The 27,476-nt window shown below is 40.5% G+C and overlaps 1 protein-coding gene across 1 annotated transcript in view; it reads right to left on the bottom strand.

Moving 5' to 3' along the window:
• BTBD9 (BTB domain containing 9) overlaps positions 1 to 27,476 on the bottom strand; it is a 272,643-nt gene that overhangs the window by 16,146 nt on the left and 229,021 nt on the right. The window contains exon 10 of the mRNA XM_034764813.1: positions 10,151 to 10,229. Within this exon, the coding sequence (XP_034620704.1) occupies positions 10,151 to 10,229 (79 nt within the window). The remainder of the gene's footprint in view (positions 1 to 10,150; positions 10,230 to 27,476) is intronic.

Genomic DNA, 27,476 nt, shown 5'->3' with positions numbered 1-27,476 from the left:
ATTGATTTAACTTTTATCACCATTTCAGGTGCAGTCTCCAAGACCAACGTAGTGTCCCATTTATAATGTCCCCAGAATTCTAATGTTATAAGTATATGAATAGGAACCTACAAGACTATTGGTTTTAGAGATATTCAGCTGCTTGCATAAAAGAATTCATCAGGTTAAAGCACTGCTTTGGTTCCCTATTTTGAAAAATGTACAGACATTTTAAAAAGCTGAATAATTTATCTGCTTCCATTTGTAGCTTTTGCTTACTGATGCTATTCATTATTTACTTTGTGGTTTAAAATTATTCACATTTTACAGGAATAAATCTATATTAGTGATCTTTAGTAAAGAGATGATAACCAAAAGAGACTGATGAGTGTAAATACGACAGTCTACATAAAGCAGAAATGGAATAAGCTTTCATGGTGTGCTTTCAACAAATCCACGGGAGGCAGGAAGATATCCTAGCTCCAAATTTCTGAGAATTCACTAATGAAAACTGAGCTTCACAACAAGATGTAGATTTTAAAATCATTTTTAGTGTTTAGAATATTTTTTATCTTTGTTCCAATGGTGTATTTCTTCCCATTTCAGTTCCAATGGTGTATTTCTTCCCATTTCAGTCTCTTGCTCATTCTTTTTCCAAACTTCTGCTGAGTGTTGGCAGTGTTGACTGCTGATTCCAAAAGGTATGCATGATAGCAACCATTGCCTCAGCAATTTGTATTGATTTGACTTGGCAATTTTCACTCTATATTCCTAGCGTTGTCTTGCCTAGGACAAACATTCCCATATAGTAAATAAAATCAGAAATCTTGACTTCTAGTACCACTACAGTTAAGAGAGTCCACCTGATAGTCACTTAATACACTTTACTGATTACTTATCATTCTTATTTGTATCACCCTAGGAGCCCATCATGGACCAGGACTCTATTATGCTTGGCACTGTACAAATACAGAACAAAAAAGACCCAAAGAGCTTACAATCTAAACATCGGACAAGAGGCAACAGATGGATACAGATAATTGGCATGGGAGAACAAGACAATATTGGTCAGCATGATAGGCAGTGGTCTCAGCACACCAGCAGCCTAATCATTGTCAATTTTTTTGAAGGCAACTGCAAAGGAGAGTTGGAAGGAGGGATTTGAAGGAGGATAATGAAGTGACTTTGCAGATGTTTACAGGGAGCTCATCCCAAGCATGAGTGACAGTATGGGAGAAAGCCTGAAAGTGCTTGTTCGAAAATTTAAGAAGTACACCACTACCTCGATATAATGTGACTCAATATAACATAAATTCAGATATAACGCGGTAAAGCAGCGCTCTGGGGGGGGGGGGTGCGCGGGGCTGCGCACTCTGGTGGATCAAAGCAAGTTCAATATAATGTGGTTTCACCTATAACGCGGTAAGATTTTTTGGCTCCCGAGGACAGTGTTATATCGAGGTAGAGGTGTAAGCGATAGTGGCTGACATCTTGGACTGATTGGAGGCAGGAGTCAACCTTACAATACTAAATGAGAGATGATAGGAAGGGTGGGGAGAGACTGTGAAGGGCCTTGAAAGTGAAGACAAACAGCTTATGTTTGATACAATAAAGAACAGGGAGTCAGTGAAGGGATTTAAAGAGACGGGTGAGATGGTCACAATGATGGAATAGGAAAACAATCTTTGCAGCAGCATTCTGAATGGTTATGAGTGCTACAAGAGAGCATCTGTCAAGTCCAAAGAACAGGATGTTGCAGTAACAGAGACACAAGATGATGAGAGCCTGGATGAGAGCTTAAGCTCTGTGGATGGATAGGAAAGGTTGTATCTTACAAATGTTATACCAAAAGCATCTGAAACACTTAGGCCTTGTCCACACTAAATGGAAAAGTCGATCTAAGCTATGCAATTTGAGTTACGTGAATAGCAAGTCTTGGAGCCCGGGGATCGCGGCATGCCCCGGTGACAAATAAGGTGGGGAGAAAGATGGGGGGGGGGGGCGGAACCTCCGTAATTTATAAGTGAACTAACTACGCTATACTAACCAACTAGAACTATCTACAGTGCAAACCAAAAGTCCTGCTAAGCCCCTTGCCGAAGCAGAGTAAAGGGAAGTTCCAGCTACCGTCACTGGCGGTAAGAAGGAACTGAGGGGGTGATGGGTCAGCAAGGCCCTTTATTGTGTGCCATGAAGGCACGACTCCAGGAGTGCCCAAGCCAACCCCACAGATGCTAGGGGAAAAATCTTCCAGCTACTGTGCACGTGCGCGCGGACACACCTGATTGGAATTGACATGAACAAGCACTCGAAGAAGAACCATTACTTCTTCAAGGAGTGTCCCTATGGGTGCTCCACATTAGATGACTACCAAGCAGTTTGCTCTAAAGCGTGTGTGGTGGGGGGGTGCTTCAGAGTTGAGTCCAGTAGCAAAGAAACACAACCGAGTTGAACACTCCATCAGAAGCAAAGTCATGAGTTATTGAGTAGTGTTCAGTAAATGTATGTATAGAGGCCCTTACATATTTCAATAATGGTCATATTTTTGAGGAATGCTGTAAAGGTGGAAATGGACCTCGTAGAGTAAATACATATGTTCAAAGGTATTTGAATATTACAAGACTCGTAGCAAGAATTAATGCAGATGGATATCCTCTTGGAAAGACTTTGATTAGAGATTACAGGGACTTTTAATCTACCTGCAAGCAAGACAAACAATTTGGGGGTCTTTCTATCCAGATAGGCGGCCAGGGCTCTTCTGATGTCAAGGGGGTACAACTGTGCTTCTTGATTATCTAGGGGAGTCTTAGGGTGGAAGAATGGCAGGAGAATGGATTGGTTAATATGGAACTGGAAGAAATTTTAGGTATAAACATTTTGGATGGGGTCACAGCATGACCTGTCCTTAAAAAATACTGTGAAAGGGGGGCACGCCATAAAGGCCCCTACTTTAGCCATCACTTGGAGATCAGGAATGTCATTTTCATTGATAAATGGAGCAGTGAGCATGTAGCCAGCTGTTCAAATGGTGGTCTTGTGAGGCATTTACGTACTATATTAAGGATCCAAACAGCAGTAGGATGCTTGACTGGCAGATCAAGGTTCCTCAGGGAACTCGGAAATCTCTGTCATTGGGTGGGCAAAAATGGAATAACCCTCTATTGGAGAGTGGAAAGCCCTGATGGCTCCCAGATGGACTCTGACAGAGTTCAGCAGAGTCCAGAACTTTTTAGTGTTAGGATATAGTCCAGTATATCTGGCAGTGATGAGGTCATCGATGGAATATATCTGAGGTCACACCAAGAGAGAAATCTGGTCCATTTTTGAGAGTATGTGCAGCGAATATACACTTTCTACCTGTGTAATAGCACTTTTTTTACTTCCTCTGATCAGGTAGTCTCTAATCCCGTGAACCATCGACCAATCATGCTTTGAGACAAAACACTGTGAAACTGGAGTGAAGGATCTTCCTGCCTTCCTGGGAGAGGAGATGAGGAGCGGCATGAAGTGTGATTGGGGAGCAAACGGCCAATTATATTAGGTAAGGAATACATGTTTGCTGGGCCAGGTCAGAACTATTAAGATGACTCTGACTTTGTCTCTTTTTATTTTGAGGAGAACATTGGCTATTAGAGGAGTCTGTAGGAATGCATACAGGAGATCCGACAACCAATGAAGGTGAATAACATCCCTCAAGGATCGGTGACCCAGTACGTCTCTCAAGCAAAACTGGGTACATTTCTTGCTTAACTCTGTGGTGAACAAATCTGAGGAGTGCTCCATTGATGGAATATGTGGTGTAATAAGCTGGGGTCTATTTCCCACTCATGATCTTAGAAGAAGTGCCTGCTAAGTGCATCCACAGTCACATTTTGAACCTCCAGGAGATAGGCTGCTGTGATGATGTCCTGGATGCGTATGCACCAATTTCAAAGCTTGACATCCTTTGCGCAGTTGTCCATCATGATCTTTATGTGTTTGCCCCTGATTAGTGGTAAAAATTGGAGACGCATATCTGATTGCTCTGAATTCCAGGAGGTTGATGTGTAGCATGGTCTCTTGCGACATCTATTTGCCCAGGGCTGTGCAAGCTTCTAGATGCACTCCCCACCCTAGTAGAGAGGCATCTTCATTATGATGACCACTGGGAGAGGACATGCAAATGGGACTCCTGCACACACATTGTTATAATCTTTCCACCAGTCGAGGGATTATTTTACTCAGGTGGGTATAGAAAGAAGCACATTTTAACTGCGTTTGTTTGGTGAATAAACAGCCTGAGCCACCCCTAAAGGCAGTTCTTGACTGGAGTTTGGGAACTGAGTTGCATTGTACTGGCTATGTTGGAAAGGGCCACAAACCTATGCAGAGGAAAATAGGCACTTCCTGTTAATGAATTGAGATGAGCCCCAATTAATTCTAAGTTTTGCACAGGGGTCAAAGTGGATTTTTGAATGTTGAACTGCAGGGCCAATTTGAGGAAGAGATTTATGGCTTTGGAAGTTGCCTGTGACATTCAGGTAAGGGAATACTAAAATACATTTCTTGCAGAGCTGTGCTGCTACTACTGACATGACTTTCGAAAAGACCCTCAGGGCAGATGAAAGACCAAAGTGGAGCACCCAGTACTGAAAGTGGTCCTGACTGACAGTGAAACATAGGAATTGTTTGTGGGATGGATGGATCAGAATGCGGAAATATGCATCCCAAAGGTCAAGGGCTGAGAAGCGATCTCCTTGCTCTAGTGATGGAATTAGTAGCCTCAAATCTAGGATGAGTCTCCAAATGCCATTCTTTGTTGGTACCAGAAAATACCCAGAATAAAATCCCTTTCATCTGTGTTGCATGGGCACTGGTTCTATAGCCCCCAAGCATAGGAGAGAATCTATTTCTTGATGAAGCAAGCTCTTGAGAGAGGGGTCCCTGAAGAGGGATGGGATGGGGGGTTTGTTGGTGGAAGCATAGTAAAATGGATGGTATACCCTGTGGAAATAATCTCCAAAACCCATTTCTCTGTAGTGATTAACTCCCCAGCCCACCTGAAGCAGTAAAGGTGGTCGCCAAATGAAGGAAGGCAGGTGAATTGGTGTAGCCGGCAAGGAGAAGGATGGTAATTCAGGCCCTCAACTAGCCTGTCAAAATTGCTGCTTGAAGGTGGAAAGTAGAGAGGTGGAAGGCTGAGAGGTGGATGGTTTCCTTCTCTGGAATCTCTGTCTCTTCTGATGAAGTTCATATGACATCTGGAAGGTCAGGGATTAAGCAAGAGGGGATTGCTGAGCCATCTGGGACTTGCTGAGCTTTCTCTTGTAGGCAGATCTATAGATACCAAGAGAATGTCGGGTAGCCCTAGAGTCCTTTAATATTCACAGAGTTTCAACCGTGCTGTCCACAAACAATTTAGACCTAGCAAAAGGGAGGTCCTCCACCATATTAGAATCATAGAACTGGAAGGGACCTCGAGAGGTCATCTAGTCTAGTCCCCGGCACTCAAGGCAGGACTAAGTCTTACCTAGACCAGCCCTGACAGGTGTTCGTCCAACCTGCTCTTAAAAATTGCCAGTGATGGAGATTCCACTACCTCCCTATGCAATTTATTCCAGTGCTTAACCACTCTGACAGTTATGAAGTTTTTCCTAATGTCCAATCTAAACCGCCCTTGCTGCAATTTAAGCCCATTGCTTCTTGTCCTATCCTCAGAGGTTAAGAAGAACAATTTTTCTCCCTCCTCCTTGTAACAATCTTTTATGTACTTGAAAACTGTTATGTCCCCTCTCAGTCGTCTCTTCTCCAGACTAAAACAAACCCAATTTTTTCAATCTTCCCTCATAGGTCATGTTTTCTAGAACTTTAATCATTTTTGTTGCTCTTCTCTGGACTTTCTTCAATTTGTCCACATCTTTCCTGAAATGTGGCACCCAGAACTGGACACAATACTCCAATTGAGGCCTAATCAGCGGAATTATTTCTCGTGTCTTGCTTACAATACCCCTGCTAATACATCCCAAAATGATGTTTGCTTTTTTTTTTGCAACCGAGTTACACTGTTGACTCATATTTATCTTGTGATCCACTATGACCCCCAGATCCATTTCCACAGTATTTTAGCTAATGGCTAGACATCCATGAGCAGATGTTAGAGAGATGGGCTGAGATTTTAATTTGGATAGAAGAAGACAGTGTAAACAACAAGCACGAGAGGTGCTGTATTGGCTGCAGATCAATCACGACATTGCTAATATGGTAGGAAACTGCTTTTCATGCTTGAAATACAAGCCATGCCAAGAAGCAGAGCCACAGAGACTCCATCCAGTTCCACAAAGGCCTTATGAAAAGGCAGGCACTGACTTATTCACTTGGCAATCAAAGGATTATTTAATAGTCACAGATTATTATTCTCTGTATCCAGAGATTTGCACACTGCACAGTACTAATAGTAAGTAAGTGACAGCTAGTGTGAAGGGTATCTTCTCCACACATGGAATTCCAGATGAAGTCTTTACTGATAATGGGGCACAATTTTCCAGTGCAGATTTTAGGCAATTTGCAATAGATTGGGATATTCATCACAAACATCAAGCCCAAATTGCTCCCTAATCAAATGGATTTGTGGAAAGGTCTATATGGACAGTAAAGAACCTTATGAAAAAGACTTTTGACAGCGGGGGTGATTTGTAGAAAGTGTTACTGGTTTACCGAAGTGCAACCCCGGAGAATGACTTTTCTCAAGTGCAGCTGTTAATGGGAAGAGGGATCAAATCTAATTTACCAATTACTGATAACTTGCTGAAATCTCATAACAATGAAACTATATGGAAGATGAAAGAAAATCAGAAGTGGAAGCAGAAATATTATTTTGACAAAAGGACCTGTGATCTCCCATCTCTTAACCCAGGTGACAGAGTGTGCCTGAGGAATCACACATCTAATATTTGGGGCCAAATGGGTACCATTAAAGAACAGCTGTATCCAAGGTCGTATGTAGTCCAGACAGAACGGGGGACACATTTCGATGTAATATAAGGGATCTCTGAGTAATCCTAGAAATCCAACATATTGACAGTACCTGTGGACTCTGGTATTTCCCATCTGACTGATCCTTTATTATCAACACACAAAGGAGAAATTGTCAAGGAACAAGACTCCAGTCAGACTCTACTGAAAGGGTGATACTGAGAAGATCAGAGTGGAGATTAAGCATCCTGAAAGACTCATAGACACTTGCTAACCTGCCTGGAGAAGGGGTATTTGGGGAAACTGAGTGGTAAAGACACTCCAGAGTGATGTGCTTGTAACCTCTCCTCTCTAGGTAGTTGACACATTGAGTTTACGGAAATGCACAACATGGGTAGAAAATTTAATGCATGTGTTATTAGATAGTTGTTAGCTGTTTATATATACGTATATAAGAGTTAATTTGTTTTTCTTTAAGATGGAAGATGTAGAAATACATTTGTAGAAGACTATAATTTAGAGACGTTCCCTCATAAGTGACAAGATTATGAACATAGGAATTTGGACATGTGCCCTGGAGGTGGGGATTGGGAACAATGCATGGCTGTGTGCAGCAGTTTATCCGAGATGCTCTCCAGTTTGTTTTACTAAAGTTTTATTTCTTTCTCATTCACTGGTTTGTTATTTAATGAACCCCACATCGTTAGTGCTGAAGAAGGCTGATAGGCCAAGGAGGATGAGGATGGAGTACTGATTCTGAGACTTGTCTAGAAAAAGATAATTCGAGACTTTGGTGAGAGCGGTTTCAGTGGAATGCAGTGGGCAGAAGCCAGATTGGAGAGAATTGAGGATGGAATTGGAAAGGAACTCCAAACAGTGATTGTAGACAGCATATTTAATGAGCTTAAAGAAGAATGGGGAAGAGGTAGCTGGAGATGGAAGTGGGGTCAAGGTTGGTTATTTTTTAAGATGGGAGAGATTAAAACATGCTTGTAAAGAACCAGAAAAAAGTGAGAGGTTAAGGAGAAGATTAAAGGAGAGGATGAGAGTGGGCATGAGAGTGATCAGGAAATGGTGTGGGATGGGTTCCTGGGACAAATAGAGGGGTAGGAGCTAGAGAGCTGCATCTGTGACAGGGAAGGAGGAGAGTTGTACTAGGAAAGGGAAGCTGAGGGTAGGGGGAAGGTCACATTGTATTTTCTCTGGAGAGAAATCAGCAAGATCCTGTGCAGAGACAGAAATGAAGGCAGGAGGAGGGGAGGGTTTGAGGAATGAGTCAAAGGTGGCAGAAAGGCAGCTGAGACTGTGCGTGTGAGATTCACTTAAGTTGAAATTGTTTACTAGGAAGATGGCAGAACTAAAGGAGGAGAGAACTAATTTGCAAGGGAGGAAGTCAGCCTAGTCACAGGATTTCCACCAGAGATGCTCTGCAGTGTGAGCACAGGAAGCGGATATTGGGGGTGGGCTGGGAGTTGACAGAGGAGAGCTTGTGATGGGAGAAAGGGGCAAAACAGTCAAGGGTGGAGGAAAGTGAAGCATGGAGAGAATAAAAAACCCCATCAAAGGAAGAAAGGAAAGAGGGCTGAGAGCAGGTGAGAAGTTATCCACACTGATGGCCTGGAAGTCACAGAAAGACTGAGTGACAGGATGTGGGGAGTAGGGGGACTGATGGGGTGATGCTGAAAGAGATCAGACAATGGTCGGAGAAGGGGAACACAGCAACAGAAGATCAAAGAGACAGCGGTGCTTGGGCAAGATCAAGTAAAATGAATGGCCATTTTCATGAGTGGGGCAACTGAACAGGTGCTGCAAGTCAAATGAAGACTTGAGGGTGTGGAAATGTGTAGCTAAGGTGTCGGAAGGATCGTCAACATGGAAGCTGAAGTCATCAATGTGGATTGTCGGAGACTGAGAGGAAAGAAAGAGAGAGAGTGCTAGGAGTTGAAATCAGAGAGTGTGGCTGATGGGAAGGATTTGGGTGGACGGTAGATGACAGCAACATGGAGGGGGACAGGAGAATAGTGTCGGATGCAGTGTTGCTCAGAAGAGGCAAAAAGGTGGGAAAAGGAGGTGTTGGAAGTGGCATGAATGGAAGAGAAGACCAACACCCTCACCACAGTCTGATCCAGGGAGTGTAAAAATCCTCTGTAAGAGAGGGCAGAGGCAGTGTCTGTATTATAATTGTATTATAATAGTGCTGAAAGGGCCACAAACACAATCAGAACCACATTGTGTTGCTCTGCAAACACATAGGAAGACATGGTTCCTGTCCCAAACAGCTTACAATCTAAGACCCCAATTCTGCTAAGATGTACACATGTACTCACTTAACTTTACACATTCTGAGCGCCCCCCCACCCCGAGTTAATTGCAGAATCAGCGCCTGATTTGAGAAATTTGTAATGAGAGTCTCAAACTAGTGGAGAGGAGGGAGGAGCAGGGTAACAACAGAGAGATCACATGGTTACATACTGCAGGTTAAGTAGTGCACAAGTTGATGTTTCTAAATATTCTGAATTCAAAATAAATGAATAAATAAAATCAGCTATCCTGATTACCACACAGCATACTCATAGCTGACTGATTGCTCAGATCACTGATTTATAAGTAGAATAATCCTATTTATACTTGATCTTCTTCTGGAAAATGAGATTTTTTATTTATAGGGTATCTTAATATTGTGTGATAAAAAACAAGCAATCAGAGTCTATGTTGCTTCCCCAGTGCATTTATAATCGTGATCATTCCTAAAAATAAATATTTGTATGCTAAGTATTTCTCCTAACCTACAGCAATGTTCAACAATGCCATGATGAATGCCAGACAAACGTTTTCAGCTGATCTCACTACAAAGTTAGGTCAGCTTAGCTCCATCACTCAGGGCTGTGAAAAAGTTCACGCCCTGTTGTGATGTAATTAAGATGACCTAAGTCCCAGTGTAGACATTGCTAGGTCGACAGGAGAATTCTTCCGTCAACCTAACTACAACCTCTCGGAGTGCTACAATGGTTTTTACATTTGGCTGTGAAGAAACCTGTAGAGTCTGGAAAGATAATGACAAAGTGACGAAAATACTCTTTCTTCATTACTAGACTGCTAGAGCAGCAATAAACATAGGTACATTTTAGGCAGAATTAGCAGTTTACTATGGAAATAGAATTAAATCTGTATATCCAGCAAGAATATAATAGTTTTTCCTCTCTTAAAAACTGTCCCATACCTCATTAGCTGTGTTGTGAGTTCCAACTATTCTGATGAACGATGCAGGTTGTCTGTCAAAAGTTATCGCTTGCCAAGATCTACAAAAGAAAGCAGAGGGACATACAGTATTAAGCAGAGTCACCACAGGTTGCAGTGAAATATAGAAAGAATCCATTGAAGTGACAAAACAGGCTGTAATTTAATGGGCCCAGAAGGGGACACACTTTTCATGGCCTGAATTTCCAGCAATCTTTGTTCGGGTTAGATTTTTTAAGTGCCTTGACTCTACTTAGGTGTATTCCACACAAAATTCAGTACAAAAATTAATACAGTTAAGCTCTAACTATTGTTAAAGACCTTTAAGAAAAATGGTAATAGAAAAAGTATTGGTCAGAATTCTGAAGTTCCTTTGTATTAATTTCTGACAGTATTACTAATAGAAATATACAGGAGGAAATGGATGTTAGCATTAACTACCTGTAGAGACCAAAGGAATCACGAGGGCAGGATTAAGGCAAATCGGAGTTGTAGGCACATGATGACATGAACTCCCCGCCCCTGCATGGCTCCACCCCATGGCCTCACCCCAGTGCTGTGTCCTCATTCCCCACTTCAAATGGCAGTGATGCCACCCTCCCTTTCTAAAAGCAACGATATGGGGTCCCCTTCATTCAGCCAGGAGTGGCAGGAACAGCCCCTCCCGCTGGGAACAGCAGCCCCCCCCCACCCTTATCCCCTCACTGGGGCAGGAGCTGGGGTGTAAACATTGGGTAGATGGGGCAAGAGTGAGTCCACTGTACTCTTCTCTTGCCACACACACAGTCCTCTGTTTTGGGGGTTAGGGAAGAAGAGTATTAGTGGGGTCCCACAGAGAAGTGGATCTTAGAAATTAAAACCCCACTGAGATGCACAGGCTCTCTGCAACTATAAGGGCTAGAAACATTCTTCTGAAGTGATCACATGATTCAAGGTGCTGGGGCTCTAATATTGGTCTTTAGTACCTATGCCTTTATCTGGCCCTGGGAACCACCCAAGTCTTCTAGGGTATGTCTACACTGCAATTAGACACCTGTGGCTGGCCTGTGCCAGCAGACACAAGCAGGCAGAGCTCAGGCAAAGGGGCTGTTTAATTGCAGTGTAGGTATTCGGGCTGCAGCCCAAGCTGTGGGACCCTCCCACCTCATAGTATCCTAGAGCCTAGGCACCAGCCTGAGCCCGAATGTCTACACCACAGTTAAACAACCTCTTAGCTCAAGTCAGCCCCGGGTTTTTAACTGCAGTATAGATAAACCCTTAGTTACGCTTTGCTTGCTTGCTTGGTTCTTGAAAGCCTCAGTCATTTGTCTGTGCATTTTTAGTGCATCCATGACCATGGTACCTTGGTCCCATAAATCCTTGATTAGTATCATGATTATTGCAGTTTACACAGCATATTTCTAATCAGTTTGTTGGCACCCACAACTGTAAAAAATCACATAGTATTTTTATCTAAAAGATTTGCCGTTCATAATTAGATTTCTTCCTTCCACATCAGATAGTTGCAGACACATGTTTTTCAGTGATTATTGCTAATTACAAATGAACGATCAAAAATTATTTATATTTAGATTTATGTCAGGTGCAAAGTTCATTGTTTTTTGGACTCTTTACTGAATCCTATATAAAGGATATAGCAATATAAAGCAATTTTAAAGAAAGAAGACCACTTATTCAACACGTTAACTTAGTACTTATTCTTCATTATAACAAAGGGAAATATATCAGCTATTAAGAAAGGCAAGAGGTAGAAAATCATAGGGTATGTCTAAACTGCAGTTGAGAAGTGAGACTGAAGCACACTCACACATACCAACGCTAGCTTTGATCTAGTTATATCAGAGCTATCTCGAGTTAGAATAGAAGTGACGCCATGGCAGTCAATGGAAACAAGTTACTCTCATCTCACTTTTAGGGATCCCACTCATTACAGAATCCCAGAGAGATACAGTTGCCTTAGTTTTATGTAAACGGTTTTATATGCAGCCAATTGTGTAAACTGAAACTGCAGTCAATTTATATTTTGTCCTCACTCTTTCTTGTACTCCACCTGGTTTACTTACAGCAATTAATAAAGAAAAAATTGCATGCAATAGGACAAATCAGCTCCCATAAGGAAAGAAAGCGTGTTTCAATTTTTATGATATACTGTAAAATCATCCCTGCATTGTGATTTTTAAAAAGAAAATTGCTTCCTCAACTTACTGCCTTGGAGTCTGACTTTTACATCATTATCCTTTTCTTGAACAGAAATATTTGATTTGCAAACATTGTGGGGGTCGTAATGTTGTGTAGCAGACTTTGCATGGGAAGGTGAAATCTCTCCCTCCTAATAATATAGAGCAGGATTACCCCAATAAACAATATGCAAAGCACTTTGTGTCCCACCATTCACTCAAGCTCACATATCATGCTAAAAGTGAAGGAGGAGGAACAGGAAAGAATAATACGATCTGAAGGTCTCAGTTTAAGAGCAATCTTCCATTATACACCTCTACCCCGATATAATGCTGTCCTTGGAAGCCAAAAAATCTTACCGTGTTATACGTGAAACCGCATTATATTGAACTTGCTCTGATCCACCGGAGTGTGCAGCCCCGGCCCCCTGGAGCACTGCTTTACCGCGTTATATCCGAATTCGTGTTATATCGGGTCGCGTTATATCGGGGTAGAGGTGTACTGGATTTTAGAGAAACAAGGCGAGTGAGGTAATATCTTTTATTGGACCAACTTCTGTTGGTGAAAGAAGTTTTCGAGCTACACAGAACTCTTCTTCAGCTCAGCAACACTGCAAACATTATACTGGATTAACACTTAATTGCATTAGAATTTATTGTCAATAATACAACCTGAATGCTAGATACAAAATTAACCTTCATTAAAACCACCATTACAAAGGGATTTGAATGATAAAAAAGTAATTAATGCAATCTGATGAACTTCCTGAAGAGAAAAAAAATCAGACATTTTCCTGAATTTATTCAGAATAACTTCAAATGTTGTTAATAGAAGAAACAAGATAGCAACAGAAAAAGTGACAGGCACATCAGAGACAGTCTGTTATAACAACTTTGCTGTTCACAGGGCCATTTGACTTGAACTAGAGTTTGATCCTGATAGTAAACTATCGATCTCTTCTTCACAAAGATGGTATTACTGTGTCTAGGTTTTACTAGTTTTATTATCATGAGGTTGTATTAATTTAAAGGAGACTATGAATCTCAATCTGTTCTTACGCCAGTTTTACTGCATTGACTTCAGTGGAGTTATTTGTGATTTACGTAAGTGAGATATGAATCTGCCCCCCCACCCTCCCAAGGAACAGCATCTATCTGCACTCATGGCCTGCACATAATATATTGTTTATTTGTATTCCTTATGTGGTTTGGGTCCCTCCTATTATAGAGATCTGTTTGTCTCTTCATGCTCTAAATGAAACATGAAATCAGATAGGACTCTTTCACTGACTATCCCTATCTTTGTACGTCTGTGGGAGTGCAAGTATGTTCTCAGTGGGGTAACCTTGCTTCTTGAGTTGCTTCCCTTATTAGTCTGACAGCGCCTGAGTCAATTAATGTTCAGGGCCTATTGCAAGTCCTTCGTATTCACTTATGCTTTTGTATGAGGTGCAAACTGCCAAAGTCGAGTTTCTGTTTTATTTTGGAGAGTTGTGGCACTCTTACTAGTAATATTCCATCATCACTTCAGTTTGCATTAATGCATGTGCTTGCACATATATGTATATGCAATTCATGTACTGAAAAATAAATATTTCTTTTTACAGATTGAACACTAAGAGAAGAAAAAGCAATATGGAAAGGCTAAATCTGCCTCTCTCCAGTGATCTGGAAAATAGTCTAAAATTATGCTATGTGAAGGAGTGTAAAATGCTAAGAAAAGTTATTAGGAAGGGGCTATGCCTTTGTGGCTTCCCAAGTTAGGAAACATGTAGTTATGGGACCAGGAAAAAGTCAGTTCAGGGATCCTAGTATACAATGTAAGTAGAAATATATCTATTTATAGTCATTCTGAGCACAGGTCAAATAATAGTGCCATCCTTCAATGCAGACTCCCCCCAAAATGGGAATAAGTAACAAAGACTCATCTCTCAGATGAAGTGGGGACAATGGGGCAGACGCATCCACCCAGTCATGCAGCAGTGGAATGTGACTGATATCAAAAGGCATTGAACAAGTGGTAGAAGTCCACTGAAGATCCTTTCAACTACATTTTATGTGATTGCTTCCTGCAGTGACCTCACAACTGCTGCCATCACTGGCAGGTAGGGGAATCCTTATTGGCTGCCACAGTGCTGTGACTGGAAAAATACCACAATCACTTCTTTAAGCATATTGAAAGATGATGTAACAAATCTGAAGATTTTCTTGAGGATTTGAGGGGAGACGGGGGTTTTAACTTTTTATTAAAGTTGGTCCAGAGCATCTTACTATTTTTTGGTACATACAACACCTATTTCCATGCTGGTTCAACACTTATTTACAACATTAGAAAATAAATTTCATAGTTATCAAACAACCTCCCAGTATCCACCACCATTTTCCCCCTAACCTACTGATACGTTCTAACACTGAGTGGCTAATTCACTGGTCTACAATTTTTGAGAAGTCGTCTGCTTCAGAGATAAAATGTGCTATTTATTATGTATTTTGATGTGCTGAATTCAAATATGACAATTAAAACAACTGATTGGCTACTGTTTCTAAGATATTGAAGTTTTTACATTTTATGTCTATGTATATTATGTAGATAGTAGAGTTTTAATCATAAATTGTAAACCTAGGTCTTTTCATGTGTTTCTGGTTGCTTTACATGATAATATTTCACCTGTCCTGTTTATGTAACACTTTAAAAATCAGCAAAAGGGTTATATAAATAAAATTTATTATGAAACAAAAGGCAAAAAACTATTATGTACATAGTTTAGTCCTATTCAGTGTCTACTCGGCGCTTCTTGGCTTGTCTCTTGTATTCATTAAATGGAACATCTCTTGTCACTGTCCAGCAATAGTCTGCAAGCATTGATGGCCTCCATTTGCCCTGATAGCGTTTCTCCATTGTTGCAATGTCCTGGTGAAATCGCTCGCCGTGCTCGTCGCTCACTGCTCCGCAGTTCGGTGGAAAAAAAATCTAGATGAGAGTGCAAAAAATGTATCTTTAGTGACATGTTGCAACCAAGGCTTTTGTATGCCTTGAGGAGGTTTTCCACCAACAACCTATAGTTGTCTGCCTTGTTGTTTCCAAGAAAATTTATTGCCACTAACTGGAAGGCTTTCCATGCCGTCTTTTCCTTGCCACGCAGTGCATGGTCAAATGCATCATCTCGAAGGAGTTCACAAATCTGAGGACCGACAAAGACACCTTCCTTTATCTTAGCTTCACTTAACCTTGGAAATTTTCCATGGAGGTACTTGAAAGCCGCTTGTGTTTTGTCAATGGCCTTGACAAAGTTCTTCATCAGACCCAGCTTGATGTGTAAGGGTGGTAACAAAATCTTCCTTGATTCAACAAGTGGTGGATGCTGAACACTTTTCCTCCCAGGCTCCAATGACTGTCGGAGTGGCCAATCTTTCTTGATGTAGTGGGAATCTCTTGCACGACTATCCCATTCGCAGAGAAAACAGCAGTACTTTGTGTATCCAGTCTGCAGACCAAGCAAGAGAGCAACAACCTTCAAATCGCCACAAAGCTGCCACTGATGTTGGTCATAGTTTATGCACCTCAAAAGTTGTTTTATGTTATCATAGGTTTCCTTCATATGGACTGCATGACCAACTGTATTGATGGCAAAACATTGCCATTATGCAGTAAAACAGCTTTAAGACTCGTCTTCGATGAATCAATGAACAGTCTCCACTCATCTGGATCGTGAACGATGTTGAGGGCTGCCATCACACCATCAATGTTGTTGCAAGCTACAAGATCACCTTCCATGAAGAAGAATGGGACAAGATCCTTTTGACGGTCACGGAACATGGAAACCCTAACATCACCTGCCAGGAGATTCCACTGCTGTAGTCTGGAGCCCAACAGCTCTGCCTTACTCTTGGGTAGTTCCAAATCCCTGACAAGGTCATTCAGTTCACCTTGTGTTATGAGGTGTGGTTCAGAGGAGGAGGATGGGAGAAAATGTGGGTCCTGTAAAATTGATGGTTCAGGACCAGAAGTTTCATCCTCTTCCTCTTCCTCATCTGACTCAAGTGAGAATGATTCTGGTGCATCAGGAACCGGCAGTCCTTCTCCGTGGGGTACTGATGGAATGTTTGGATAATGCACAGTCCACTTTTTCTTCTTTGACACACCTTTCCCAACTGGAGGCACCATGCAGAAGTAACAATTGCTGGTATGATCTGTTGGTTCTCTCCAAATCATTGGCACTGCAAAAGGCATAGAATTCCTTTTCCTGTTCAACCACTGGCGAAGATTTGTTGCACAAGTGTTGCAGCATATATGTGGGGCCCACCTCTTGGCCTGATCTCCAATTTTGCCGCCAAAATAAAAGTGATAGGCTTTCTTAACCAATGTGGTTATACTGCGCTTTTGTGATGCAAAAGTCACTTCACCACAAACATAGCAGAAGTTATCTGCACTGTTCACACAAGTACAAGGCATCTCTGCTCACTTTGGCTCAACAGAAATGTGTCCCTTTGCAAAATCAAACACTGACAAATAAGAGAGCACGACACTGTATGATTTCTAGAGCTGATATAGGGCAATTTGTTCAGCAGAGTGATGTAAGGTTCATTACGACTGCATCATCCATGACTTCTAGGAATAACATGATGAATTCATATCATGTATAATGCAATACCAGCTTCAGATTGCATCATTCATTGTTTTGCCTAAAAAGCAAGTACTGTCCAAACCCAGTCATAGATTTATTCATAGATCCAGTCAAAGATGTATTTTAGTCATTTCTGGTTTAAATTGAGATCCCTTCCCTTTATAACTCACTTATCCTCCGCCATTCCCAAGTCAAGGGTCGTATATACTGACCCAATAGCATATCTTGAAAACTAGAGCCAATCAACAATTTTAAGCATAATTTTCGTTCTCAGTGACCCAGAATTAGTAAAGTTTGACTACATTTATTTCAGAAGCATTTTGGCTGTACAGCAGTGTTATAACTAGGAGGGCTGGGATAAGGATTCCTCCAAGGTAAGTTACTAATACAGTACAATCACTCAGCAGCAAACATTTCCAGAACTGATATAAAAATCTGCTGAGCATGCCACCTTGGTGTCTCTCCTCCTTGTTTTTTAAACTTTATGGAAGTGTTGATCTTTTTTTACCCTCACACAGTGTCTGACTGGTTGATTCATTTTAGATTTGCTGCTCAAGCTGAGGTAGCTCTGGTCATCACTTTAACAGTAGACATAATCATTACCTCCAGCTGAGGTCTGCATCTTGAAGAAAAGACTAGGGACCAGCAGCATACACTGACTTACACTAGGGTCCTCAAGCTGAAAGGCAGCAGTGCAAGCTGCTTGGCCTGCGGAATTCCCCTGGTACCACAGCTTCATTTTTAAAAAGAAATTAGCTTTGTTACAGCCCTAGGGTGTTTTATTTAATACTCTACATCTCACCTCAGCCACACACCCCCAACTCTCTCATACTGCCTGACTCCCCTAAGGAGATGCAGTAATTGATAATTAGCATTCGAAAGCCAAGCTTGCATCCTGTGAGCCAGTCATATTTAATTACATTTTAACTATATTCGTCTTCGATAATAGCCCGAACATAATTTAGATAATTATCTCTCACTCTCTTATTCTCTTACTCTGTCTGTCTCACTTAAAGCTTTTTGCAACAAAAATCGCTTTCTCTGCTCAAACACAAACAGACTCTCGGGCCAAATGCTTTCATCTCTCCAACAGCAACAGCTGTCACTAGAAAACTCAATGGCTTTGCGCATCCAACAATCGATTCGGGGGAAAAAAATCTTCATGCTTCTTCCTACTTCTTTATTTACTGGGGCAGGTGGGAGAAGAAGAATGGAAGAGGCATTACTATCCAGACAAATTATAGCCTGTATCTCCATTATGGCACTTTACCTCTTACAAGGTGTAATGGCTTTTCTCACTGGTTTAAACTCTTGCCTGGTAAGTCATCTAAAAGTTGCAGTCTTTCTAATATGATTTATTACACAGAGGAATTCAAATAATGACCTTTCCCCTTTTTGTGTTTCCCTCCAGAAGGAAGCAAATTAAGAAAGAGGGAGAAACATATCTGTTACTGAGGTTTTCTAAGGATCCACTGATACTAGGAAATGCTATTATATTGCAGGATCTACTTACAACACAGTAGTGCTGGATGTGGTTAAAACCCAATTCATTCTCATAGTGTAGAAAGGACTGAACCATACTTCAGAATTATGCTCCAACTGGGCTAATTCCAAGAGTTTAGCATGAGACAAGAACACTTAAAATATGGTTTGGTTCTTGCTACACTGCAAGACCAAACCTATTTTAACTGTGTAAGATACTACCATGTTGTAATGAAGTCTAGCAATATGCTACCTTTCCATAACACAGACAGGGTCCACGCAACAGCATTAATGCACCTAATTTCTACTGATCTCCACTAGCACAAATTCCCCTTTAAAACATGAATGAACACAAATTGAGTTTACATCAAACATGGAGTTCTTTCATGGGTCCAGCCTATTTGCAATCGATGGTGCTAAACTGGAGATCCAAATTCCACTTATTCTCAGTGAGGCAGGACAGAAGCAGAAGTGCCAGTCCCAGGCTAGGTAGCAATAGTGGGATGTCAGTTTCATATGCTCTTCTAGATGGTCTCTGGGGTCACAGGGAACCAGCCTCAAAAATGTGATGAATGAATCAATGGTTGTGGCTGAGGTATGTACAAGTAGCTCCTACTGGAGTTGTGGTGATAAGGAGACTTAATAGTAAAAATGGACAATAGGATGAGTAAAAATTTAAATGGCCTCCTGTCTGTGCACACATAAATCTGATAATTGTATCAACATAAAATGGGTCATCAAGCACCCAACTAGTATGTGCAAACTGCCACAAAAATGTGTGTACCACACAAAAGGCAAGCCCACTGTGTCTACAGCAAGCATTGCAGCATGTTCTGTACAAGTAATATTCCTCCTGTATTATAATCAATATTATATCAATTTCTACTATGGCACAACTACAAAATTAACATGGATACGTATACTAAAAATGCTATGAAAACAGTAATTTCAGTTCAACAGCAGCCAATTTTCAAATGTTAATAACTTGGCAGTTTTCCTTTTCCTTTCTTAAATACCAAAAGAGACTAATCCGCTTTATAGACAAATTGCCTGTAAATTTCCAATTTAAAAAGAAAGCTCATTTTCAGGTATAGTGGTGCCAAAAAAAAAATAAAATAAAATAACCCCCAATCTGCCCACTCTGGGAACTCTCTAATTTAGCACTTTAACGTAAGAACTGGGGATATCCAGCCAGCAGCTGCACGACCACATAAGACACCCAAGTTAAGGAACCAGCTCAGTCCTCTTCTCTAGGGGACCAGCAGGGACTGGGATGGGGCATAGGGAAGGGAGAAAATTATATTGTAAAGGGACCCTCATAATAAAAGCTAAGGCCATTTAAAATTTTTTTTTTAAATGAAAGTAAGACTCAGCATCCCTTTTCTCCTCACCTCCCTCAGTTGAGGACTACGAGAGCTTCAGCTCAGAATACACCCATTTGTGATGTCAGTTTTCCAAAGAGGTTGGCAAAATTCTCCCACAAAAAGAGGACTGTCAAACCTAGTACTTCTAAAAGAGCAATAAGGATGCCAGTTCAAGTAGTTGTTTTCCCTATGTAACTCTCTTTTCTTAGCTTCTCTTTGGCTAATTTATTTTAGTAGAGACAAAGCTAAAAGACATCTAATAGTGCATCTTGGTTACAAGAGGACTTGAAATGGTAATAGAAGTCTTTGAAGAAAGATATCATGAAATCTCTGAAGTAAATGCAAGAAGAATAAGCACTACACATTAGTCATGGCAATATCTGTTACATAACTGCAGTATGTATTAACAAATACACATGTTACCCTCTTTTGAAGAAGTACAGTACCTTAACTTTAAAATAAATAAATACAAATTAATTAAAAACACCAACAAGACTGGCATTCCAGTAAACATTATACATCATTCCTCAGTGGCACTCCATCCAGGATACCAAAGATCTACATTCCCTAAAGAGTTACCAATTAGCCTCTCTTTGGCTAATTTATTTTTAATACACTTTATCAGACTCATGTATTGAGCAGCTGTCTGTGTTTAAAATACTCTGACAAACAACACAGGAAACTACTTTATTTATAAACGAACAAAATATAAAAGCAGACCACTGATTATCACTGGAGTATCTTTTCATCCAGAGTTCACTATGCCATTGTGAAGTGAATGAGAATTACTCCTGGGGGAAACTCTGCACCAAAAAAATAAAAATTCTATGCACAATATTTTAAAATTCTGCAAAATTCTGCATATTTTTTGGTCAAAATAACCAATATAATCAAGTTGGTTTCAATTATTTTGGTAATTTATTTAAACTACAATACAATGGATGGAGAATGGGACTGGGGAGCACTGGAGGAAATCCCCAAACTACCTTTGTCTAGTAGTAATGAAACTAGTATTGACCCTTTACTTCTAGTCATTAGTCAACAAATATATGCAGCCATATGCTCAGTGTTAGATCATATCATAGGCAACTGAAGAGCAAATGAGGGCTGGGGACTCAAACTCACAATTTATATTGGTTACTGACCATCTCCAAAAAGGTTAGTAGCAAACAGTTCATGGAGCACATTTTGATAGGAAATTTTTTCAGTCCAAAAATTTAGACCAGTTCTAATCACTAAAGCACCATAAGCATTTATAAGGCCATACCATCCTTTACACCACTCTGGCAATGTAAAGGAGCCTTAAAATTTGTACACCTGTTTTATACTTCTGGGGGAATTCACAAAAACAATGGGAACAATTCATTAAGCAGGCAGGCTGCTACATTCTGCTCTGCCTGAGGGAACAGAGCCTGTCCCATGCCTACCTCTTCAGAAACACTCCCAAGCCCTGCCCCTCCATGCTGAGCATGCTGCACTAGTAAGCAAGAATCTCTCTCTCTCTCTCACACACGTATGACTGCCCAGCTCCCCCCCATCTCCCCAACGTGGTGATTTATGTCTTTACCAGCTGCTCTGGGTGCCCAAAACGACCTACCTGCACTTCCGGGGAAGCGGTGCCTGACTGCTCTTGTGGCTTCCCTTTGCTTCCCCATCAGAAGTAATTTTTCTGCGAAGCACAGAAATCTGTGGGGGCCATGAATTCTGTGCATGCGCAGTGACGCAGAATTCCCCCAAGAGTAAAGAATGATGTGGGATGAGATGTTAATGAACCCTGGACCTGGTCTAAAAAACTGACAATACTGGACCCACACTTCTTCATATTTTACTTTTCTGCACATAGACTTACTGGATCCCAGGATACAAGTGCTGTGTGCTACATTATTTACATTTGAGGCTTCAAAAACAGAGGGTAATCACAAAACAGACAACTTAATTTTGGCATTCGGTCCAATATGAACTGGGCTTTATGCTGGGCTTTCTAAGATTAAGTTATTATCATTTCCTTATGGAGAAAAGCTTCTGACAATCCCCAAAAAGGTTTTTATTGTGAATATTTTTCCCATGTGGAAGATATGCAATCCTGTAAGCATTTGCACACGGATTTGAAGCTATAACTCCTGCTTGGATTAAAAAAAACCAAACCAAACCAAAAAAACCCCCAACTTTCAACAAGGGATCTTTTAATGAACTGATATAAAGTTTTACAATGTGTGATTTATTGTAGACATAAAACACAGACTTGATAATGCATATTTATTACAATAAAAAGACTGACTTAGGAAAGCGATTTAATGACGTCTATACTGACTCCCTGACATCTTTAAAAAGTAGCTAATGAAAAAAAAAATCTTTTTAACGTAATCTCTCCTTTCACAACTTCAGTGTAATATACAATAAAATGATAAATATTACAATAAAATATATATTTTTAAATGCAAGAAAGAAAATTTTATAAAATAGTCAAAGTAGAGCAATAGTAAAATAGATCCAAGTCACTAGGGGCCAGATTTTCAGAGATATTCAGACACCTAAAGATGCTGATAGATGCCTAGTGGGATTTTTCAAAAGTGCCAATGAGAGTTCGGCACTAACCTGCTTAGGAGCTTTTAAAAATCTAGCCTGGTGTCCATCTGCATCTTTAGACACCTAAATATCTTTGAAAATCTGGCCCTAAAACCTACTGTTCCTGATTTCGTACCTTTGTTAAACAAAACACTGGGAGTCAAATTTTCTAATATTGCCTCAAAACATATGCACACAAAATGTACATATACACTCACTTGGGTGTCTGCAAACACCAACAGAGAGAGAGAGTGAGTGTCCATCTGATTGGCACACCCCTGGTGCACACAAATTCTTGCAAGGCAGAAGATTTGCAAGCACAATTTTGGAGGATAAGCAGATTCCATATTGAACATTTTGTTGTGTATATTTATTTCCACTATTTTTGATGGATTGTGTACCTGTAGCCAATGGTTGTTCATGTAACCATCAAAAGGTAATGAAGGGCTCTAATAAGGTCATAATATATGCAATAACACAATGAATGAACAGGGTGCTGCTTATGACTTAGAGCAGATTTTTATCCAATCCCCACTTCCAACCCCCAATCCCCAAAATCTCGATTATTTAACTTTTCAGATAACTAGAACAGAAAAGTTGATTGACAGAAAATTAAATAAACAACATTTTGGTGTGAGAGTTAAAATCATGTTCCCTATTAATCAGTTCCTTTGTGGTGTGCAGGGTAACATGATATTTATCACTCTACTCTCACACACTCCTTTGGGGTGTCATTTCATGGCCTACCCATAAAAACTTCACATTTACAGGAACTGACCCTCTATTACTGTCGATAACATCTAATTGACATGTCAAACTCCAAGGAATGTAGTAAATTGTAGCACCACCTCAAATAAAAAAATAAACTGGTAAAAAGGTAAATCAGCATCTGTCTCTCTGTAACAACATACAAACATGCTAGAGATTGCTAATCAAGGGAGAAAATTCTTCTTCCACTATTCTCACCACACTGAATTAGCTATTAACCTGAGCTTGGGAAACAAGGCCACTCAGCTTGTAATTCAGTCTTGTGCAATTTGAACAGCAAAAACACTGACCCAAGTTCATAGTGATTCAAATTTGAACTATTTTAGACATGAAATATGGCAGCCTAAAAAAATGAGTGCAGTTTTTGGTTTGCATCATGTCAGAGAGCAGGGAGATGATAGGTTATCTCCATATGATTCTGGTGAGACTGAACTTTGAATACTCATTCAATTCCCTGCATCTCAATACCAAAAAGATATACACAAACTAGAGGGAGTTCAGAGAAGATGACAAAAATGATTTAGAGGCTGGAGGGATTGACTTATGAAGAAATATTAAAAACTATTAGCTAAACTTGATTAAGTAACAACTTAGGTGGTGGGAGGGACAGAATGACTGTCTATAAATATGCTATTTGAAGAGTGTGAAATTCAAGAAGGGAGAGTAATTGTTTAGTGTGATATAGGGGAAGCAATTAAGTTAAATTAGATAGACACATTCAGACCGAATATCAGGAAAGATTACTAATGGTAGAAATCTAGTAAATTGGGGAGTAGTTACTATCGGAAAGGGGTGAAAGCGCCATCACTTGAGTCATATGAAATTGTACTGACTGAATATAACGCTAGCAAATTACACTGTAGGGAACAATCCTGCAGCAGTCCCCAAGGGATGAATCTGAAGACTTAATAATTCTGCTCCATCTCTGATTTCTATGATTCATGTATTTAATTTGTACTGATACAAACTTTACCTGGAATGAATCAATAGTTTAATACTGTGTATGCGTTATAGCATTTTGTGCCAGCCAGGTGGTGTTTACAATGCTACAATAACTACATGTGATTTGGTCAGCCAAGGCAAAATCGTGATTTTCAAGGGTGTAATGAAATTAGATCCTGCATGTCAGCAATCTAATTAGGACAAATCTTTTGGGAAGAGAACAGAAATGCCACCTTTAGCACAAGATACATTAACATTTGACTGGGTTCGTGTCTGTACACGTGATTCTAACAGTCACTGTGGTTTAATGGCCACTTGTGTAACAAAGGGCAGCTGCAAACACTAGGGGCACCAGGCATTGGAGGAGCAACCTAGCACCTAGTTTGTGAACATTCAGACAGTTTCTATCCACAGCAAATAAACGCTACCACCAAATAAAAATTCCAACATTAGACAGCCCTTCCCTTACACCAAAGGGTAATCAGCCCTCTCTCATAGGGAATGCCTGATGTTTGGATTATTATTTTGTGGTAACAATTAATCACAATGGCATTGGTTTTGGGGGTATGTGTATTTATTTATATTCAGGATGAAAAATATTTATTTTCAGAATACCACAGATCAGCAAAAGCTGTCTCTCAAGATATGGTTGGCCATGAGATGCCGTACAGATCCAAATTTAGCCAAAATGTCATTATTTAAAATATGCAACCATCAAATGGAAGAAGAAAAGAAATAAAGAAATTAGCAAATAAAAAGCATATTCATGAAAAAAGCCAATGATATAAAAAGACTTTTTAGGTCCCATCTAGGCCATTGTCCCAGGGATCAATGCAGAATTGTTTCTATTATATTTTCTAGTGTTTTGTCCAGTGTAGTTTTGAGGATATAAGAACAGTAACTCCATTCAGTACTTTCCCAATTATTCAAATATGGGCAGGCAGTCACCAGTACTCTGCAACCCCTATTCCACCAACTGTGAGTGTGCCCTTGACAAGGGGATGGGAAGCTGGATTAGTGGAAATGGTATGTTCAGGTTTCAGGGGTACAGGTTTCAGTAACACATATTAGTTTAGCAACCTATTAGTATTTGTTAGGTTCACCAGAGTTGGCAATAGTTGCACAAGGTTTAGCAGACATCTCCAGAGCTGCTCAAGGCTGGGAGCCAAATTGGAATGTGGTGTGTTAAAGGTGAAACATACAAGTCAGTAAGATTCATATATTCATAGACTTTAAGGCCAGAAGGGTCCACTGTGATCATTTAGTCTGATCTACTGTATAGCACAGGCCATAGAAGTTCCCTGAATCTCCAATATGATGTCATGATAAGTCCATGAGTCTAAGTTATTGTAATGTACATACTTAGAGGCCATTTGATAGGGCACCTGCCCTCCACTGTCCCTGATAGGGTTAAAACCCAGCCTGAAAGGCTGCAAGGAAACAGCCAATTAGGGGGGCGGCTGGACCAGCCAATCAGAGCCCAGCTGACCCATATAAAAGGAAGCTGCAGGCCAGAACAAGTCAGTCTCCAGCAGGAAGCACAAGGGAGGGAGACTGGCTTCCTATAGGGCTGCAGAGACTAGCACCATGAACAGGGCTGCTAGGGCTTGCAGGCCCAAGACTCTGGGAGGAGGGTGTAGGAGCCAAAGGTGATGGGGCTATGGTGAAGTGGCCCAGAGAATTGAGACAGACTGGTGGAGAAAGAAAGGAGGGGCAGCGGGAAACTGTTGGGACCCAGAGTAGTGGGTGGGCCTGGGTCTCATCTCCCCCCCTCCCCCGCTGCCTCTGAAGAAGCGGCCAGGCTATAGACTGCCAAGCCAGTGTGAGGAGAGGTTAGACTGTTGCAGAAGGAGTCCCCTGGAAGGGGAGAACCCGGATTGTGACATGGCCGGAGAGCTGTGCCACAAAGCAGAGGCAGTGAGACTGGAACTGCAGTGGATCTGCAGGAAGAGATGAGGACAGGAGAGCCACCACCACTGGAGGGCATACCTGCTGACCAGAGCTAATTCCTGAAATGGCCAGCAGGAGGCGCCAGTGTGGTGAGTAACCTCATGACAGGCCAGAAGAAGGTATAGGCCCCTTAGGCTTCTTTACAGTACCGTATCCACTATCTCTAGATTTGGTCCTATGCCTGTATTAAACATTAAGGCAAGTGCAAAAAACATAGCATGGTGGAATATTAAATACATGGACACCTGTGCCCTCTACAAAGCAAGCCCTAATTGAAAAAAAATTCTATAAAGAAATATTATTTGCACCATAACTACAAAGAAGAAATCCTGGACTAATGTACAATTCCATTTATTTTCTTTTTACACACAATTTATTGTAAGAATATTACAAATGTTTGATCAAGCTGGAGACTGTCAATCACTAACTATAGAGAAAAGGAAAACTTTGATTCTGTAGTTCAGAAAAATAGATCATGTGAGTCCCACATAAGAGGAAAGGGTAGCTTAAGTGAAAGGACAACACCACAATAGTGGAAAGTCACAGAGTTATGTTAACAAGTCAACTAAGTTATGAAAACCAAGAGTATAGTTTTGAATTGACTTTGGGTAAGGAGTCATCAACAATGATGGAAGATGGCAAAAATATCTTGTTTCAAGTAACAAAATAATCTGGCTGTCGCACTGTGGCATTCCTGAAGTTGAAAAAGTAGGGACTTAAAAAAACATAATGAGGTAATTGTAATAGTTGAAAGGAGAGGTAATTAAGGCATGAATATAGATTTCTTGTCAGGTCTGAGCGAGGATAAAATCTGATAATATTCAGGAGACGGCCAACAAGCAGACTAAACCAGGAAAGATATGGAAGTATAAAAAGGGAAAAATCTAGGGTCCAGGACTGTGTCCAAGTTTTCTAATTTTGTGAGTAAAGTTAAAGGCAGAGGCACAGCAGAATCAGATACACTGAATAAACAGGATACTCTTTCTCAGTAGGAAAAAAAAGCAACAAGTACTTAAAGCCAACTTAGCCAGAATAAATGAGTTAAGAATCTTATGGCTTTTAGTCAGAGACAGCCACCATTGAAATAACCACAGAAATTAATGACTTTAAAATATCTGACATACTAACTTCCTTACAAAAAAAAAAAAAATCTTCCATAACACAAATAAAGAAAAGATGATTGACAATGAGGAAGTGATTAGACATTATAAAAATAGCTAGTAATAAAATGCAATTAGGAAATATGTAGAAAGTTTGAACACATATGGAACTGATTAATTTACACTAAGGCCCCTTTTACATCTCACTGACAGTTAGTGAGAATCAGATCCATAAAAATCTGGGTAGTCTATATCCTAAGCTATTAAGCAAGTTAGCAAATAAACTTACTATACACTACTGGAAATTAGTTTTGAAAACTATTGGGAAGTACTAAG

This window comes from Trachemys scripta, chromosome 3 (assembly GCF_013100865.1).
Source record: "Trachemys scripta elegans isolate TJP31775 chromosome 3, CAS_Tse_1.0, whole genome shotgun sequence".
Classification (NCBI taxonomy): Eukaryota; Metazoa; Chordata; order Testudines; family Emydidae; genus Trachemys; species Trachemys scripta.
The sequence above is the reverse complement of the archived record's forward strand: the minus strand, read 5'-3'. Positions and strand labels throughout refer to the sequence as shown.